Here is a 21,622-nt window from a genome sequence, read left to right on the forward strand (position 1 = left end):
CTTTGACTTCTTCCATGTTGTTCAGGTAGATCTCCACCTCTTCACCCTACAGCAGGGGTAGGCATCCTTAAAGGACTCGAGTGCTGTCTATGTTGGCTTTGATGTGTAAGACATTGCTGTTGTTTATCACTCAGGTGTGGTTATGCACCTGGAAAGGACGTGTGCATGTGAGACCGCTTGTTGCCACTGCGTGAGATAGGATTTGTGAGTTATATCCATAAAGCCGGACATGTCACTGATCACTTAATCTGCTAATATTAAGACTGAGACAGACTACAGATAGGCAGATGACGATATACACAAAGGAAACAGTGGCTGATACCAATAAGATTTCCTCTGAAAAAAGATTATTCTAATGTCACAGAAAATGTGTATATGGACCAGAATTAAACATCTATGATCCTGATATTAATAAACAAAAGATGATTTTACCCCTTAAAGTGATTCTAAAGGTTTTTTTTTTGTAAAAAAACAAACATGTCTATACTTACCTGCTGCGCATAGTGGTTTTGCACAGAGCAGCCCGGATCCTCCTCTTCTCAGTTCTCTTGCAGGCTCTCCTGGCCCCTCCTGTGTGTCAGGTGCCTCCACAGCAAGCAGCTTGCTATGGGGGCACCCACTGCTCCGTGTGTCCATTCACACATGGAGCTGCGGCTTGGCTCCCTACCTCTCCTCATTGGCTGACTGGCTGTGATTGACAGCAGCGAGAGCCAATGGCTTATGCTTGCTGTCTCAGCCAATGAGGAGGCAGAGACCCGGGACAGCTGAGGCTGTCGTTTGCATCGCTGGAGCGTGATGAGGCTCAGGTAAGTATTGAGGAGGCTGGGAGCACTGCTGCATACAGAAGGTTTTTTACCTTCATGCACAGAATGCATGAAGGTAAAAAACCTTGAGCCTGTACAACTTTAACCCCTTTGTGCCAGGCCTTCCGGCCCTTTAAAAGGTTTCAGAAGTCGGGAGGTGGGGCGGGGTTTTAGGGTCATATGGCTGTCACGGTGATCACATGATCAGAAAAGGTCCCAATCGCAAGGGGAGATCGAGACCTTTCCGTGAGTCACGGACATATGTGCACTCAGCACATATGTATTTTTAAATGGTATGCAAATATGCAGCCACTCGGCATCAAGACGCCAAGAGGCCCATATTTGTATGCGCTCAACGTCTAGGGGTTAATAAAGCCAGCCATACACATAGGGTTGCCACTGCATCCCTTCAAAACCGAACACATTAGTTACATAGGTTCTGAGGATGATTAAGGTGGTAATTATACTCACGTGGTGCCTTATATGCATTAACCACTTGCCCTCCAGAGGATTTACCCCCCTTCCTGACCAGGCCATTTTTTGTGATACAGCGCTGCATTACTTTAACTGACAATTGCGCGGTCATGCAGCGCTGCACCCAAATAAAATGTACGTCCTTTTTTTCTCACAAATCAAGCTTTCTTTTGGTGGTATTTGATCGCCTGTACATTTTTTTTAATTTTTGCGCTATAAACCAAAAAAAGACTGACAATTTTGAGAAAAAAATATTTTTTGACTTTTAAACATGTCCAGTAAAAAAATTGAAAAAATTTAATTTCGTCATAAATTTAGGCCAAAATGTATTCTGCTACATGTCTTTGCTAAAAAAACTCCCAATACTAGTAAATTAAATGGTTTACGTGAAAGTTATAGTGTTTACAAATGGTGTTATATATACTGGAATTTTTCTTTTTTACTGGTAATGGCGGTGATCAGCGACTTATAGCGAGACTGCGGGACTGTGGCAGGCATTCCGACACTGGGGGGGACTTGGTGTCACTGACATCCCCAGTGACACTAATACAGTGATCAGTGCTAATAAAAAGCACTGACACTGTACTAATGGCACTGGGCAGGAAGAGGTTAACATGTGGGGCGATCAAAGGGTTAACTGAGTGCTGTTTTAATATGTTAGCTGTGTGTGCTTTACACTGTAAGCATACTGCTTTGTATGGCTCTGCTAGGCAGAGTGTGCAGGAGCTGACAGGGGAGAGATCTGTGTTGTTTATACACAGGTCTCTCCCCCGTCGGAGATACTCGGCAATCACCGGGTGTCGGCGAGGAATCACCTTGACCCGGTGATTGACAGTCGAGGCCGCGAATAGTGCTGCGCGTGCCCCCTACTCGGAATTGCAAAATCACGTATATATATGTGATTTTGCACACCCGTGCCACCCTGTAGCAGTATTTCTGCTATAGGTCAGCGCAGAAGCGGCTAAATTAGCCTCAGAATCTGTGTAATTAATATGTGTTCAAATTTTTAAATTTGAGCTGTGGGTGGCCCTGTCAGCACCACCCGGCTAGAGAAAATTGAACTGAAAAAGGTGCTAGGTGGAAAGTTGCCTTCACTGTTTGGGTATTCAGACAGCTGTGGTTGCTGTGGCTGTCAAAATACAATAGCCAATGGGAGGACATTCCTCCATCCATGCTATTTAGTGTGGATGGGGGAATTGAGTTAATTCAATTGTTCATCCAACAGGGCCGAGCAAGAGAAGTTTAAACATGTATAGGTGGGAATACATGATTAGAAAATCGACCACGAAAATCATCCGATGACCGTGAGGTGTTCGTTTGTTGGTCGAAATCGTGGCCCACATTAACCAATCTAAAAAAATCGTTTATCGGGCAATACGTAGTGTTGATGTCTTCCGTACAAGTGGAAGTGATGCAGTGTGCCTGTGACCTTGTAGCTACGCCCTTCTGGACAGAACGAGTGATATACACAACAATTACCAACAATGAGTATAATATAGTTTATTGCATTATCTATATACATAAATAGTGATACATAAAATATAATATGCATCATTCTGGTTTCATTATCTCATTAGGCCAATCTGCTTTTAACATTTGGATTTTTCATTTGTGTTTATGAAGATTCTTTGGACATTAACATCCGAGTCATCTTCTGTTTCCGCTCATGTGTGATAGCGCTTGATAGATTTTTTTCGTACGACCGTCATACCACCGCATAGAAAATTGGTCGTTCGTATGCGAAATGACAAAATTTTTCACTGTTGTTCAACCTGATTTTTTCATTCACAATATCGTTTTCGGTTAAAACATCCTGCTCATCAACAAAGAGAAAATCGTTCAATCAGTGTTTCCGCAAAATTTTTTGTCCGATTTTCTTATCGTGTGTACGGGTCTTAAGGCTACCTTCAAAGAGCTTCTCATCCTGTTAATAAATGTTGCACACCCCAAACCACCACAACTCCACACCCAAGAGTATTTTTTTTTTCAAACCATAAAAACGCATGACAATCCTTACTCAGTAACAGCAATTGTCCAATATACTTGAAATCTTAATGAAACCTGACTCTGGATGCTGCTAGGGCCGTATACCAAGCTTATGCCTGACTGTTTGCTTTATTTTTCCCTTTTCAGGCTATGTCTGCATGATTAGGGGTAAATTCAGTAAAAGTGTATGCATGGGGCGGGGTTGTCAACTATATAGTCTGGTTATGAAAGCAGATATCATGTTGCTCATTGTGCTGTTAAAGCAGAACTTCACTGCATCTGAGCACCACTAACCAAAAATGCAGTTCAAGTAAACTCACCCATCCACCCATGTCTCCATTATTTATTTTGCTGAGAAATCGCTTTATAAACACCCCCTAGCATTTCTGACCGTGACCATCTTGAGTAAGGGCAGATGATTCATATAGCATTTACTTCATAGAATCCATCTGCCCTTAGCTTAGGCATGCAGGCAGAAGTGTGTGCTTAGCTGAGAAAGCCCCTCCTCCCCTCCTGAAGACTCCTGGTATGTATGATATCCTTTGCCTAGGCAATTAAACCAGGAAGTAACTAAAGAAATGTAAGAAAAATGTGAAAACAAGTTAATAGGATATACTTTCCTATCTATATACCAATGCTAGCAGCATAAGGAATGAAAATAGTCAATGTTGACTGTGAGAGTGAAGTTTCGCTTTAAATTTCACATTAGCTGTATAACCTGTTTCTTTTTTTATAAAGATTTAAAGCTTGCATGAAAGGGCACCATTATAACAATGAAATACTCATAAAGCCCTGGATGCATGTTATGACTCAGTACTGTTCTCTTCTTAAGGATTAACCCAATGAAAACTGATATTAAACTTTTTTGTCAGATGATGAAATATTAAACCATTTGACAGTTTATCACATTGATCAGGACCCCTTCCTGGTGAGATTTCTGAGCTGGAGCTCCTGACTCTGCACACCTGCTTTGACCATTATGAGGGGCTCCCACACTCCCAATTTATCTTTTATTTTATTTATTATTATTATAGGTACTTATATAGCGCTGTCAATTTACGCAGCGCTTTACATATATATTGTACATTCACATCAGTCCCTAACCCTCAAGGAGCATACAATCGAAGGTCCCTAACTAGCAGCCTCACCAGAAATCAATTTAGCTTTTTGTAACTACATGCAGAGATATCTTCTCTCCCCCTGCAGACACTACCAGACCTTCTGGCTGCTCAGAAGATCTCAGGGACAAGCAGGGACAAGGACAAAGGAGTAAGCCCAGCGTTGTCCTTTGACAGTTTGCTGCATGTGGCAGTCTTTCCCCTTGTGGATCCCAGGGAGTGTGAAGGTACTCACTCTGTCCTCTTTGCTCCCCACTGCTCCAGGTCTCGATCCCATTCATGCCACACTGCTGAATGTATCCTCGTGAGCCAGGCGGAGCCCAGCCTGGATGCCAGCCTGACCTAGACCTAGGAGACCCCTCCCAGGCACCGAAAGTCTCCTCAGCACTCCATCTTCCACCCGACTCCACTGTCAGCCTGACTCTCCTCATACTTATGGGCCAGTCTACCACTCTACCAGGGCCTCCGAACCTGGGATTGGCCAGACGCCCATGAACATGCAAATTAGGTAAACGCACCTTCCTGCTTAGTGACTTCTGGAAGGTTCTATAGTCCTCCAGAGTCAGGAGGAGGAGATAGAGCCATAACCTATTAAGTCATCCAGCTGACTTGCAATAACCCGACCTCAGTCACAGACTCACACAGTTACCATGAGTCATACACAATGATTTTACCTGCAATACACTACACTATTCTAGTAGCTACACAAGCATGTTGTAAGCCCTGATGAAGGAAGTCCTTCAGAATCTCCAAAACGCATTGGTCTGTTTTTCAGGATTTTTTTTATGATAAAATAAACACACATGGATTCTCAACTATTGGTATGGAACCACTTTCTCCTATATGTCTTGGATTTTACCCAAAATGCCCTCTAGAGAGTATTTATTGTATGAGAGGTGCCTAACCAAAGCCACTGCATTTCACACCATTGTCTCTAATCAGCACTGCAAACTCTAATTTTGGATCAGCTCTTCCAACCTATACTGTTCCAATATGAAAAGCTGAGGGGGGGGGGGGGGCTTCAGCTATAACATTTTAGTTATAACTTTGGGTTACACTTTTCCATGTGCACACCCAATTTTAAGGCTTGACATATTTGATATCTTTTAACTCAACTAGACCCCATGGTTTACATTTTTATAGTTATATATTATACTGTGTTTGCATGCACTAAAATTTATTTTAGTGTATTCTTCCTGAAACTAAAAACTCGATAAACAGTTGTGCAAACATCATGAAACATATAAAATGCAAATGCCACTATTTTAAAGGCCTCATAAAATATATAATTTGTTTTTTTTCTGTCATTTTTGTCATCTAGCAAAAAAAGCAGATTTTAACATGTGTGTAAAAATTTAAAAATTGCTGTGGACTCAAGATTATTAAAGTGTATTTAATGCCAAAGTTTTTTTCATTTTGGTTAAAGTAAAAAAAAAAATTAGCACCCCTGGTGAAATTTTTTTCCATCTGTATACTATTCTAAATGTAGCTCTACCCCCTTAAGGGTCCCTGAGTATTTTTGGGTTTCCTGTCTGTCCTGAGCCTGCTTTGAAAGCTCAACCCCTGCTGACGACACCTTTGAACTTGCTAAACCTGATAAACCTTTGACCAGGGGACCCCCTGGCTGGGAACCATAAAATAAACGCACACAGTCTAGGATGAACAAGTATTCTGGTTATACCGAGGTCACAATAATAGGAGTGCAAGCACAACAAAATATACCAGTAGATGAGCATGCAGTATGAGTTAAATGCTCTAAAAGGTTCAACAAAATATTATAACACAGTATCACTTTAACCACTTTACCACTGCGCTATAGTTGAATGATGGCTACAGCACGGTTGTCCAGTTCTGGGAGGGAGTCATATGACGTCCTCCCAGAACTCGCCTCCCCCTGTGCGCCCTCAGTGGCGTGCATCCGGCGCTGCTAGTGATCGCTGTGTCCTACGGTCACAGCTGATCACATGACTAGGTAAAGGCCAATCACAGCAGCCTTTTACCACGTGATCAGCTGTGTCAAATGACACAGTAGATTACAAAGTAAATACAGTTGCCAGTTATTGGCAGCACTTTCCTCACACTGTCACAGCGTGGGAAAGTACTGCCGATAAGCAGCAAATGTCACAGAGGACATCCGCACTGATAATCAGGGCACTGGTTATCAGTGCCGCTCAGCATTGCCCAGCAGTGCCACCCATCAGTGCCCAGCAGACCCACCCACCAGTGCTGCCCAGCAGTGTTGAACAACAGTTTCACACATCAATGCCGCCAGTCAGTGCCACCAGTCAGTGCCCATCAGCGCTGCCTGTCAGTGCCCATCAGTGCCCATCATTGCTGCATATAAGTGCAGCATCATCAGTGCCTCCTCATCAATGCCCACCAGTGTGGCCTCATCAGTGCAGCCTATCAGTGCCCATCAGTGCTGCCTATCCATGCCACCTCATCAGTGCCCATCAGTGCTGCCTATCAGTGCCCATCAGTGCTTCCTATCAGTGCAGCCTCATCAACGCACATCAGTGAAGGAGAAAAATTACCTGTTTGCAAAATTTTATAATAGAAACAAAGAAAAACTTTTTTTTCACATTTTTTGCGTATAGTGCAAAAAATAAAACCCCCAGTGGTGATTAAATACCACCAAAAGAAATATCTATTTGTGTGAAAAAAATGGTAAAAATTTAATATGGGTACAATGTTACATGACTGCGCAATTGTCATTCAAAGTGCAACAGCACTGAAAGCTGAAAATTGGCCTGGGCACGAAGGGGGTAAAAGTGCCCAGTAGGCAAAAGGTAAAGCAACTCCCAAATGTCTTGCAGGATCAGAATTTAACATCAGTCCCAGCCTCTGAGATGTATCTACCCAAGTGAGCTGGAAGGAACTATCAAACTGTCAGACTACTTCACTTTTGGGCTGTCAGTTACTGGTGATTGGGTTTACCTCTGAAGGCAAATTCTTAGGTGAAAAACAACAATATCCCTTTTTATATCTCATTTAGCAAAAGTGTCCAATCTTCTGCACGCACGGTGGGGCCCTAGTTGGTGCATAGTAAGGTTCAGATCTTTGCTTGTGTGAAAGCAAGTTTCCCTCAAGATGGTGTAGTCTCAGAAAAGGAAAACTTCTCCTTGGAGTAATGTTGAATTTAAGTGAAATCTCTTTAAAAAAAGGATGAAAGCAAAGATTTACTAAGATTGTAAAAAGGGGCAGAAGCAGGTTTTAGGAGAAGTGGACTCCTCCTCAAAGGTAGTGAGCTAGTCTGAAGAAGCAAGTTCCTTGGGAGTCGTAAGAGACTTAGAAGGAGATACTAATGTGATTCTGTCTCCAGGGTGTATATACTGTAGCAAATTCCTGCGACTTAGGATGTTAATAAAGCACTAATCAGTGGGCCGCAATAAGCTGGACAGTCTGTGCCTCAGTGTGATAAGTTGTGATGTAAGGTGTACTGAACTGAAAGAAACAACTGAACAGTCACTTGTAATACCAGCACTCTGCGATCAATCTTCCCACACAGCCTTCTCCACACACCCTTTCTCTGTCCCTCACCATTCACTTCCTTCCTGTAATGTTTCTGGGCTTCTCAATATATGTGCTCTCGCCCCTATGCCAGCTCTTCTGGGAAATGTACAGTCAGGTCCATAAATATTGGGACATCGACACAATTCTAACATTTTTGGCTCTATACACCACCACAATGGATTTGAAATGAAACGAACAAGATGTGCTTTAACTGCAGACTGTCAGCTTTAATTTGAGGGTATTTACATCCAAATCAGGTGCACGGTGTAGATATTACAACAGTTTGCATATGTGCCTCCCACTTGTTAAGGGACCAAAAGTAATGGAACACGAGTGTGAACCTAGACTCAACTGGACATGTTCAGGATGATCTTATAATTAAACAGGACTAATTACTTTTTTACTGTATTTATTTATCACATAAGCATTTGAAAAATATTATTGTATGCTGCTTTTGGTGATCCAGCTTATAATAAAAAAAAGTAGAGAAGTCTACAAATATAGAACAGAAGTATTAAGGCCTCCAAATATGTTGGTGGAAAAAACTGGGATCTAGAATTTGGTGACTTATGTTTATGGTACATGTGTAGAAAATCAGTATGTTAAGGTCACCTATGTATTCTAAGCCCTGATTCACACTGGTGCAACTTGTCATGCATTTCTACAGTTTGAAATCACATGACAAGTCGCACCCTATTGTCTGCAATGGAACCATTCATATCGGTGCAACTTCGAATTGCGGTGCAGCACCTTTTTGAAAAAAAGGTTCCTGAACTATTTTTTTACGATTTCAGGTGTGACTTCCAAAGACATCTGTGCCAAGTCGCACCTGAAGTCATACTGACATAAGGTTTTGAAATCGTGCTACTTCAAGTGATTTCAAAATCGGATTCAGTGTGAACCGACAGTAAAAGGTAGAATTACTGTAGTATCCATTCTTAATTCATACTGAACAGACTTGCTATATGAAAATACTTTGAAATAAATGGCTCAGTACACATTAGTACATAAAGCATAATGGAAAACTAAATTCAGGCATTTCCTCTGCAGCCATGTGCGCTCCAGTCCTCCCCTCTGGGTACACACTGACACTGGCACTTGTATGTATTCAGACTAATATTTATGTAGACATGAGAATAGTTAGCAAATATTTGATATATTTCTCATCCCCTTTTATGTAGAACAATGTGCAAATACTAATAATGCTGTTATCTGTCATGTCAGGGCTCGATAACACTAGGTTCATAGAGCAGTGTTGATCTGCACTGTTCAACATAGGCTCAATGCAAGGCCACATACAAAATGTTATATTTGTGCCCTGCTCCCACCAAGCATGCATCATGCTTCCATTTTTCCGAAGCACACATCACCGTATCTCAACACACCACATGGGTTGCTGGTATAAATGGGCCCTTAAAATGAATTTTAATTGCCACATTTGATCTTCAAGTAGACCACAGAGTCCTGGGCTGCATTTACAAGGCACATTTGTTAGTGATGTTACCACTCCAAGTTAGAAGTACTTAGTGTCCCGTGCTAGAAATTTCTTACATGATTCAATCAACGAATTGGTGATTGGGCAGCAAACCAGTTGCAATTTAACTTGATTCAATAATCTCCTATACAATTGTAGCACTACCCTCTTGAGGACTGCTGAGTTTTGTGTCCCCCTTAGCTTTGCATAGCTAGGCAACATGCATTTTCTTCACATTTCAACACACAGAGTCAGTAATACAGCCCTTGAGCTGGTTTTTAGTTGTTTTTATTAAAGGGTTAACAACTTGATTGGGGTCTAGGGGTATATGGTAGCTGTAAACTGTAAACTTGAGGACAAACTTCTTTTGGTGAGGCGCACGGAAGTCCCCTTGGTGTACCTCGTCAGACCCCAGATGAATCCTTCTCTTCACCCAGCTGCACTGAGGGTATCCCTGGGCAAGGGATTCCAAGATCTAACAGTGAAGTAGTCTCAGATGAGAACTAGTTGGGTCTTGCACCTGACCGCCCTCTCCCTTTATCTGGCCCAGGGGGTGTAGGAGTAATCACACTGCCCTGTTCTGTCAGTGTGGTGGGTTGGTAGCTGCTTTCAAGCCTTTTTCTGGGCTGGTTCCTTCCCTGCTGCTCAGGTTGTCCTCCCTAAGAAACTTTGGGCAGTGGAAATACATCTTTCCAGCATCCTGCCTATAGATAGGCTCCCCTCTCTGGGGCCCCCTCCCAGGCTCCACACTCCAGCCTTCCTCTCAGTTCATCCTCCACCTGACTCCAGCGACTCCCCTGCTGCACAGGCTCTTCCACATTTAAGGGTTGTCCATGGTCACCATGCCTGGCCTCCTGCCTGGGGATTGGCCATGTGCCCTCAAGCATGCAGATCTGGGCCTCCTCCCCTCCTCCATTCCTCTTCCAGAAAGTTCTCTGTGTTTCTGGAAGGGTGGGAGGGCTCCAGAAGTCCTGACCTGTAGAGCCTCCCAGCCTGTCCTAAGGTGAACTCACTACCTCATCCCAAGCTGCTACCCAGCCTCTAAGTACAAAAATCCTATCTAGCTAACCTAGAGGGTGCTACACAGACTTAGCAAGAAGAAGCAGACTGAGTATCATTCTTTACATTGCTAATAGAATGACCATACCCATTGTTACCTAATGTATGCACTCACTGGACAAAATAAGGTGACAGCTCAGTGGAGAACAATAGCCTCTTCTCTGCTTCAACAAAAACAGACTATTCCATCTGACTGAGGTCCAAACAGACCCCAATAAAAATAGCTAAAAATTACCAGGAAACTTTCAGTTCAGTTTCATAGAATTGTACTGATAACGGTATTATTTATAGCAGATATCACATGTTAAATGAAGATAATGATACCTCGTAAGGTTTGTGCTTTTGTGTTTCATATAAACAGTAATACTGGTCTTTGGTGATCCAAAATGCATTACAAAAGTGAACCATAATTTTGAAGAATATTGTATTATAACTGGATATGGTTAAAGTGCACTTGTGCACAAACTATGGACAATAAAATATTAACATATTCTTGAGGAGCACTAAAAGAGCTTTAAAATGAGCCATCACTAATCTCTTTAGCTGCTTGTAGTATGAAATAAAGCAGTACTAAAGTCACATTCCTTACATTATCAGGAATTTCCTTTTTTTACCAACTTACATTGGTCCAGCTTGATAATTAAAGATAATTATCTATATCTTTTATCTGGAGGGCCACTGGAGATGCTAAAATCCACTGTATTAGCCCATTCTACATGCAGTAATAGACACATTCTTCCAGGACCTGCTTAAGAAGCTTCTCTTCTCCTCACTTACCACAGGGAGTTGTTTGCTCAGCACCGTCGCCATTCAGAGAGTGCCTTGTAATTTTTTATAATAAATACAAGACATTCTCTTATTGGAGAGGGAGAGATTTTGTCGCAATCTACCTTCAAGCAATCAAGAAACATATTGTATTCACTAAAAAAAATACAAGGCATTTTTTGAATGGCTGCAGTGCTGAGAAAGTAACCCCTTGTGTTCAGTAGGTAAGCTGGATCTAGCCAGGAAGATCCTGGCTATCACTGTATGTAGTGCAGGCTACTACAGTGGTTTTCCACACCTCTAGCGGCCCTTCAGACATAAGATACAGGTGTACCTCGGTTTACGAATTTAAAGCGTTCCCTGGGACGTTTCGTATTGCGAAACATTTGTAAACCGAAACACGGTTTCCCATAGGAAAGCATTGGAATCCAATGAATCCATTCCAGAGGTCAGAAAAACAGTAAAAAAAAAAGTCGCTTTCACTATAGGTCAGTGCCGGTTTTTAAATGTAATTACTGTCTTTTTTTTTCTTCACTATAGCTTGCAGAATCAGCTGTCACTTTCCCCCCAGCTAAAAGAAAGAAAGTTTCCTTTTAGTTTATTTCCCAAGTTAAAATAAACAATGTTTCCTTTTAGTTTGTTTCCCGGGATAAAAGAAACAAAGTATCCTTTAGCTCCGGGGAAAGAGACAGCTAATTCTGTGAGCTATAGTGAAGAAAAAAAAAGCCAGAAATTGCATTTACAAATCAGCATCGACATACAGTTTGTATTGCGAAAAAAATTCATCAAAAATTTGTAAACCGAGGCATTATTTTCAATGGATTTTCATTTGTAAACCGAAAATTACATTAACCGAGGCATTCGTAAACCGAGGTAATTATATTTAATTACATCTTACCAAGCCAGACCAATGTAAGTTGGCAATAAAGATAAACTTCGGAACACTACCATGGGTGATTATAACAGTCACCTTTTATTCATATGGCTTATAGTAGTTGTAAAGCTTATTCTTTTACATTAAAATTAAAAAGATGCTATACTTACCTGCTCTGTGCAAGCAGTCCCTTACCTCCTTTTCTGGAGTCCCCTGCTGACTCTCTCCACTTCTTCTCTAAGGGTGCCTCTTTAGCAAGCCGGCTACTGAGGGGGCATTCATGCTGGAGCGCTCCCAAGCCAGGCTGTATGTGTCCGTGCAGGCATTGGAAGGTTTGTTTTATCGTAATGCAGAGAATGCATTAGGGTGAAATCTATTGCCTTTAGAACCACTTTAAAACTCCTTTTAAAAAACTTCTCAAGCACCTTTGAGGTGTTATAGTTTGCTCAGCCCTTTGTAACTGTCATTTTTGCTGAAAAGCTTGAATTGCATGTAAATGTGGAGGAAAAAATCATACAAGCCTGTAAAATAAAAAGGAATTCATATACTGAAGTCTATACTTCTAGAAGTGCAATACATTTACCAGAGTACAATATTTTTTGATAGTGGTTCTAAATCATGCACAAAGTTGCTTGGAAACCAAAAACAACAAATCACACTGGTAATTCCTTGTTCCTGTCACTGATGACAAAACTGTGACAATTCCACAAAGAAACCAAACCGCTGAGCATGAATCATCATGTTATTCTGCCAAACTTCTGGCTTGCTAACTAGTGCAATATCATGGCAATACTAAAGACATAGAACATTTATAGAATACTGTATAGTGAAACATGAATTTTAAAGCTATATTAAAGGATAAGTGGATGTTTCAGAAATACCTGAGGCACATAAAAGTTACATTTTGTTCTGTGAATCTGTACAAAAATACTTTATCATATATGTGGCAAACAGTGGTTTAAAATAGGCCAGCCTGCCTGTTGTCCTGATTACATAGCAAAGTGGTTACATGTCTCTCAGTTTGGAGGTGAAAGGTGATCTTTACTTTAGACTGGCTCACAATGATGGCTCTGTTGCGATTATAGTATGGGAAGGGAAAAATTGTAATGAGGTGTTAGCTCCCCTTTTAGAGTAGACCCTTAGTGATGTCATGGGAGTAGTTAGTGCCTATATAATTGCCAGTGTAAGAGGGGCCTTTGTAGATGGGGCATGTGAGTCAGATCCCTCAGAACTGCTAAGATGGATCTCACTTGAGAAAGTTTTTTTCTCTGAAACATTGTAATTCACACCTCCACCTTATCCTGAGTGTCTGCTTGCCAGCTGAAGGTTTTTTTTTGGTATCTGTCCATGTGTATTGATGTTTGTTAATTGCTGTACTGTTGGCCTGGATATTTTCTCTTTTGTAAAGAAAATGTTTATGTTGCTTGCAGCTGAGACTTTGGCTTTGTCTAGATCAGTGGTCTCCAAACTGCGGCCAGATGTAGCCCTTTGCTTGCCTTTAACTGGCCCTTGGGGCACTATTTCATCCACTGATGCCAACAATGGGGCATAATTCATCAATGATGGGGCACAATTCCTCCCAAAGACATCAACAATGTAGCATGATTCCTTCCAATGACATCAATGAAGGGACACAATTCCTTCCAATGACATCAATGATGGGGCACAATTTATCCCAATGACAACAACAATGGGGTCCAATGACACCAACGATGGGGCAAAATTCATCCCACTAAATAAAAAGTTGGGGCATTGTTGTTTCCCACTTACGTTTGGACCTTTTCTACTCCTAATTATTATTATTATTATTATACGGTATTTATATAGCGCTAAAAGGTTTGCTCAGCGCTGTACATTATAGTGGGGGACAGTACATGAGAGAATACAGTAACAAAACAGAACACGAGGGATTCAAGGGCCCTGCTTTTTCGAGCTTACAATCTAGGAGGGAGGGGATAGTGGTACAGGAGGAAGTGGCTGTGGGGGATGGAGTGGATGGGGTTAGGAGAGGAGGAGATCGGCTGTTAGGTGAGGGCGGGTAGGCTTCCCTGAAGAGATGGGTTTTCAGGGTGCGCCTAAAGGTGAGGAGGGTAGGTGACAGTCTTATGGATTGGGGTAGTGAGTTCCAGAGGATGGGGGAAGTCCTGGAGAAGTCCTGCAGTCGGGCGTGGGAGGTGGAGACCAGGGAGCTAGAAAGTAGGAGATCTTGTGAGGAGCGAAGATTACGGGTAGGGTGGTATTTGGGTATCAGGTCAGTGAGGTAGTTTGGGGCAGCATTATGAATGGCTTTGTACGTCAATGTTAGTAATTTGAATTTAATGCGTTGGGCAATTGGGAGCCAGTGGAGGGAATGACAGAGGGGGGTGGCAGAAGCGGAGCAGTTGGTGAGGTGGATGAGTCTGGCTACTGAGTTCAGGATAGACTGAAGAGGGGAAAATCAGGAGCTCGGTTTTGGAAAGGTTCAGTTTGAGGAAATGGAGCGACATCCAGTCTGATATGTTGTTCAGTAGGTGGGTGATACGGGCGGAGACTGAAGGGGTGAGTTGAGGGGTGGAGAGGTAAATTTGCATGTCATCGACATAGAGGTGATAGTTAAAGCCGTGGGAGTATATCAGTTTGCCGAGGGAGGAGGTGTAGATGGAGAAGAGAAGGATCCCGAGCACAGGGCCACAGTTTACTGGCCCTTTGTTTAGAAAGTTTGGAGACCCCTGGTATAGATGGAAGACTTATGGGGAGATCCTGTGCATGTAAGTTGATTTATTGTTACGGCTTTCCTTTCATAAATATATGAATTTCAAAAACTTAGCTGTTTTGAGTGCTGCCTAATATTTATTTATCTTTGCTAGTGAGCACCTGTCTCCAGTTCCCAGCACTTTCCCAAGGCAAGCACAGGCAAGAGAAATGCAAAGGGAGCGGAGGTTGACACACTTCGCCTTCCTCTGCATTCCTCCTGCAGGTGATTACCTTAGTGAAGTGATGGGAGCCAAAGAGAGGTGCTCACTAGTAAAGTAGTGATCTCCTTGCTAACTGCAATGTCAAGCTGCTGTGCACCAAGGGGTGGCACCCCCTCTGCTATAACAGCTAGCGTTGCAGGGTACCTAGGAAAATGGGGCAAAGTGCTACATGTACTTTGTCTCATCGGAAGCTAAATACTGTAAGAAAAGTTCTTATTTAAAGCTGACTCTTGATTGATAAAAGAAAACACAATATGAGGTTGTGTATACATTAAAAAAATTTTTTTTTTTAATGCAACTTGTGTAAGCTCCTGAACCTGACTTGATATGAGCATCCTATAATCCTCTGTAAAGCAGTAATAAGACTGCCAGATGAAGAGCAGCTCAAGGAGGTATGCTGCAATGTACAAGATACATGCTAACATGAGATGAGAGCAGAGAGATTAACAGCCTGTGTTGGCTGGCTTTTGTTTGCTTCAAACGGGTTTTGCATTCTCATACAAGACTATGGGAATGCAAACCTTGCTTGAAGCAAGTCAGCTGCAGATCAAATTGATGAGCTCAGAAGCATTTAAAACTGTGGTTTTAGATGTCCAAACTGTATTACCTAAAGTATAACTAAAAGCAATCCTTATTTTTAAGCTTTGGATAGAGTAGAGATGGAATAGAACACCTATCAGGTTTTTATTGTTGTCTGTGCCCCCATTAGGAAGATTCACCTCTCTATTTGTCCTGTTTACCATTATCACCAAAATTGAAATTGAAAGAAAATCCTACATTTTGAGTTGTCACCAAAACCAGAGGAGAACTCTCCCAATGGGTACAATGGTTATGGTGACCTTGGGACACAGATACAAAAAAAAACTGCCAGGGGTTATAACCCTCCCTTACGCTATCCAAAATAAAAAAAAAAAACTAAGTTTTGTGTAAACCCCAGAACTACACAGGCAGAAATACAATGCCTTTGATACATAAAACAGCTCCCACATATGCATTTAACCTGTGTATTCAGTTGATTGCCAGGAGTAGGGATGAACTAGGGGTTGCTCCGAACTTGGGTTTGGACCAAACCCAGAAGGAAGCTTTCACTCCTGTCCACTTCTGCCCAATCAGGTGTGGCACATGGCCATATTAAGTCAATGGTGTCATGAGCATCCCTGCTCCTTTATGACTGCGGGATGGGGAGCGCCTTGGCCACAGTTGATTGGGCAGAAGTTGGTGAGAGTGATGGCTTTCTTCAGTCCAACCAAACCCAAACTCATCCATAGTCAGAAGTTTAGTATGACTAGATTTCTAACAGAATATATATATTTTCTACTTTTTTATGAATATTACACAAACCTGCGATATTGTGACTTGACTAAGTGATGTCTAAAAATGGTCAAATGATTAAAGAGCATATAATCTCTTCTGACACATTTTCCAAAAGTGATACCACATAATTATTTTTTTTCAGTCTGAATAGCTAATATACATCAAGTACAGATAATATGTAATATTGAAATATAATCTCTATTGTGTATGTTCTACAAACAATAAAGGTGGCCTACACTTTAGATCAATGATTTGACTTGGATGGGGTCAGACAATCTGTCTATTGTAGGTTTTTACACATATGTGTGTGGCCACATCTGAAAGATCCAGACAACAGTCTCCTGAACCAACTTTCTTATCATACACCTGGCAATAGATATACTGTAGTTTTATGATTACCGAACACACATAAGCTAATCATAATACACATGGATTTTCTACATGCAAAAAACACAAGAGAGGGCACACCAGCTTTGTGCATTAACCAAGATACCATTTATTTCCAATGACGCTGATGTGTTTCAAGGGTGGCCCCTATTTTTCAGTGCTTTAAAGACCCTGAAAAGAGTGCACCCCCAAAATGCGCCAGCATCTGTAGGACTTTGTGACATCTTCCTGGTCGGTTTGGAGATGTGCACATGGGTTCTGGTTGTGTCTACTGGAGATTTATGATTTGCTTTTTCTTATCAACTGTGTGTGACCTATTTTTACTTTGGAAGTAAATGGTGTCTTTGTTAATGCATAAGGTTGGTGCACCCTCTCTTGTGTTTTTTTGCATGTAGTGCTTTTGGATACCCCAGACTGAGGAGGGTAGCAAGGTCTAGAGGATACCAGATAACTGAAACCATGTTGATGTACTTGAAATGACAGAAATGGAGAGAGCAGGGGCGCACTGACAATTCGAGCACTTGGGTACTGCCCGAGGGCCCGGGGTCAGTAGGGGGCCCCGTGAAATGCCCCTGGTACCTTTTTTGGCTTTTTTGGCTTTTTTGAGTGTGGGCAAGGACACAGGGGCCCCATGATCCCCTATTGTCCGGGGGTCCCACGAGTTGTCAGTCCGCCCCTGGGAGAGAGTCTTCTTGTGGCATTGGTACCACACTTGAATGCTCTGGATTTACTATACTTTTTGTTACATTGATTTTCTAGCCTAACTATTTGATATAAAAGTTCAGACAGGTCAGCAATTTATGCCATTTTAGACCTACCCTGGGTCATATTTAGCCTATGTATGGCCTATGTATGGCGTCATTAGATAATTTCACTGTTTATGGTAACCCATGAAACTTTAAATAATTATGTTGTTTTCTAGGAGCTCAACAACTCTTTTGTCTTATGTTCCAGCTGTCTCCTCTATCTGAACGTTTCTCTGATGAACAATTGGTTGGAATGTCAGTGCGAGAGTTAAATCGCCAGCTCCGTGGTTTCAGTAAAGAAGAGGCTTTGCGACTAAAACAACGCAGACGCACTTTGAAAAACAGAGGGTATGCCCAGTCCTGTCGGTATAAGCGGGTACAGCAACGCCATGTCCTGGAGACCGAGAAGTGTCAGCTGTCACGCCAGCTACAGCAACTTCAACAGGAAGTGGTTCGGGTGACCCGAGAGAGAGACGGCTGGAGAGCACGATATGAGAAACTGCTGAATGCTACAGGAGGGGGCACTGGGGCGGATGTGCTGGGTACAGGGGGAGACACGGGGTCTGGAGCTGAGCTCTTCCTGTGATTCTCCAATGAAAAGACTGAAACCCAACTCTGAAGGTGTTACTCTCTTTCAGGAGACTGACCTGCCCCTGAATATCAGATCTTTATTATGCAAAGCCCCTAATGTGCATCATGGAGGCCCTGAAAAGATTCACTGCCCCTCCATTATTTTTCAGAACAAAATAAACACGTCATTTTTCGGCTTGAACATGATATACATGTACCTTTCAATAGATTATTATTCCCCCATTATTTCATTAAATCAACATCCTAACAACATTTCCTATCCCATGCTCTATGTGTTCTCTGTACCAGAGCAAGAAATTATGAAGACCTTGACTTTTACTGACCATTTTATTTAATCTCTAAAGAACATTCCTCTTCAAAATCCAAGTCTATCTTTATATCTAAGGGCTGTATATGGTTTTTATTGCCTTCCTTGATCCTTACTGCATGTAAAAGTTTTTGAAGCATCTGTTGTACCTAAACAAAAAAAATTTTAATTTTTTTTTCAGCATGTTGGAAAGCTGGAAAAGCTTAGAAATGTAAAAAACATTTGCCCTGCTGATGATCGATGGAAAGTGTTTCCTAGATGCAACTCCTTTGTCTGAATACATGTATGATCTACAGTTCAGCTCTCTATAAGGCAACAAGCAAAACAGGAACATGGCCCATTGGCACAGTGGATTCTTCAAATTCTTTATAGACATAAGGGGCAAAGAATGTAATACCTACTATTTACAAAGTTGATTTCACTGCCATGCAAGCCAGATTGCCAAATCATACCTTTAATTGCTGGCAGATCTAAGCTCAAGAGTTTTCTTTCTTTTTTTTCCCTTTATTTTCACCTGGTGATCCATCCAGTAAGTTTGTTATTTTACAACTTCCTTTAACAGACCAAGCTGTCCACCAAAGGTAGTTGGAGGGTTGAGACAAATGACTTACCACTGATTGGGAAAGGTCTACATGTATGCACCTATGTTAAGCTCTTATCCTAAAAGGGAAAAAAACAGTTGATGTAATTGCTTATAAAGTGTTAGCTGGAGTTCAGCTTTAATTTGCTAGTCGAGTCCATCTAAATATTCTAGGGCATCTAACACTATCCTCTCCCCAGACTGAAAATGCAGCTTCCCAAAGTTGTCTCTGTTCCTCCTTCATCCAGAGTGGAGACCCCCCGAAGACAGGAAGTGTGTTACTGGCCAGATCACCAAGTGAAAATAAAGGATAAAAAGCCTAAAAAAAGAAAACGAAAGCAGCTACCACATTTAAGGACTGCTAAGCTGCAATCTATTCAATCTTTGTTTTTGGGGTTAATACTGCTGTTATGTCTTAACATTTACCTAGTTACAAATCATATTTAAGTCTTCTGTCCAAGCAATCAAAGGGATGACTTGGCAATACTGTCTGAAATATGGACATTTTTAGGAATGTAGATTATGCTTTACGTAACACATCTACCTACTTGTACCCACATTGACAAATAAACCATATTTAGTTATCTAGGACTGGCTGAGCCTGTCCAATTCAGGGGTGCTCTTCTTTCCTCTTTCTAAATCCTCTGCACCCATCTAACAAAGCTGAACAGATATTCTGGTCTTTTTTGAGGGAAACTTTAAATTATTGCATTTTTATGTGTGTGATTGTGAGTTTAAATAAAATGCAACACTTTACAGGCTGCACTCCCTGCACATAAGGGGCAAAGTTAGCGTGGTACTAGGCAGACTTGGCTGTGTGTTGTGAAAAGTTTTAAGAATTGTTTTTTTCTTCTTCCTCAATATTGTTATTATTTTGTATTCGGAAAAAAATCTATAACAGAAAAAAATTATCTATTTAAAGATAGAAAAATAAACTATGCAGAGTTTTTACAGCAGAATCCCTTGCAATTCATTAATTGATGTTATATACCTGTCTGCACTTACAGTTGTTGAGGATGTCAACAGGGTCAGTTCAGTAAAATATCTAGTATTTTTATGTTTCTAATTCACTAATGGTTTTATCACACCGATTGGCTGAATTTACAGCATGTTTCTAACACATTCGGCCTTATTATGTATGTGAATTCATAAAAATGATCACACAGGGTATTCAGTGTATCTTATAATAGCTTTTGACTGGTGTTAACTGTGAGGTTCTATGAGGTGTCTACTGAGGAGAGCAGAAAATGGGGTAATTTGAGATGTCCATAAAGCTACATTTCTAGAGTTGAATATTTACACAAAATAATTAGGTGAGATAAAATAAAGAAAAACTTTTAAAATATACATCTTCATGAAATTACCCTATATTATGATTGGTCAAGTGACATGACAACGCTATTATTCATATACACCGTTCAGCCATAACATTTTGACCACCCACCATAACCCTGTAGCGCTACCCTCGCAAGCGTCGCTAGTATGTTGTCCCGTTTTCCCCGTGCTTCGCCCCGCAGCAAAGCACACACACTTTGACGCATTGTCTTCAATGACCAGTCTAGGGGATGTTTATTTTTGGAGTTTTATTGTAGAACTGGGGATAGGGATGGGGAATTGTAGTAGGATACTCCAAAGCTCTCTTAGCTTCCTGAAAGTGGGCAGAACTCAGACAAACTCAAACAAGATCAGATGTACCCCTCTTCATTTTGCAAGGATAGAAGGGGAAGGGGAATTTGGGAACAGAGGGTTTGCCCTCTAGCAACAACTATAACAGAAAAACTTCTGTCAGGTGCCTCTTAACACAATCATTTCAAGAACCTTAACTACAAGTTCTGTCAATAACAAATTACATCTTCAGCAGTAGACGTCAGTAGAACTCAAACAAGATCAGAACAGCAAGAGCAGACCTAACTCATCAATCCCAGCACTCTGTTAAGCAGAATACCACACTGAAATTACCTGACAGCCTCTCTGGTAAGCAGAGAAACACAGCTATGCTACACCTAACTATACAAATCCTAGCACCTGACTAGGAGGGTGCTACACTCACCCCCTGACAAAAATAGGCCGTGTCCTCATTGGCCTGGGCAGCCAAGTCCTTTTTTCTTTCAAGGTTGTGGCCCAGGCTCTGCTAACCAAAGTCCTTTGCCCTCGCACACAGGATTTGGAGCTGAGGTCTCCCTGCATGCAACAGACCTTTTCATGCAGGACCTGGAGTAACCGCTCACACAGCGACCGTAAGGACTCAGTATGGGATCCTTCCCTCACTGGGCACAATAGTTTCACAGCAAAGATCTTCCCAAAGTGTCCTTTCAAAAGAAGGAGTAGGAGTCCCTGTTGATGAGCCATCTCCTGCCCCTAAGGCAACAGCTCAAAAGACATCTACTAAAGAGGAACAAAGGCTGACACCTGCACTGGGCAACAGTTCACTTTGCTAGCTGAAGAACCAAGACTTCACAAAGGTTTCTTTTCCTTTGGGTACAATTTCTTCTTGCGGCAAGCCATTGCCTGATCCTATGACAATTACTCAACCAAACTCACTTTAGCATGGCATGTCCAGGCATGAGACAAAGTACCCTTCCATCTGGTCACAGAGAGGTATTGTAATGGATTTAGAACTAGAGAGTTATCCCATAAAGTTGCAGATCCTTTAACACTTGAGCTTGAAACTTAAACA

The 21,622-nt window shown here is 41.6% G+C and overlaps 1 protein-coding gene across 1 annotated transcript in view; it reads left to right on the top strand.

Moving 5' to 3' along the window:
- The window catches only part of NRL (neural retina leucine zipper), a 44,127-nt gene extending 24,231 nt beyond the window's left edge, over nt 1–19,896 (top strand). Inside the window, exon 3 of the mRNA XM_089678222.1 lies at nt 17,676–19,896. Coding sequence (XP_089534348.1) covers nt 17,676–18,053 — 378 coding nt within the window. The 3' untranslated portion in view covers nt 18,054–19,896. The remainder of the gene's footprint in view (nt 1–17,675) is intronic.
- The last annotated feature ends 1,726 nt before the right edge of the window (nt 19,897–21,622 follow it).

The sequence above is a fragment of the Staurois parvus genome, unplaced genomic scaffold (assembly GCF_062004578.1).
Source record: "Staurois parvus isolate SC_StPar_1 unplaced genomic scaffold, SC_StPar_1.0 ptg000199l, whole genome shotgun sequence".
In the NCBI taxonomy this organism is placed as follows: Eukaryota; Metazoa; Chordata; class Amphibia; order Anura; family Ranidae; genus Staurois; species Staurois parvus.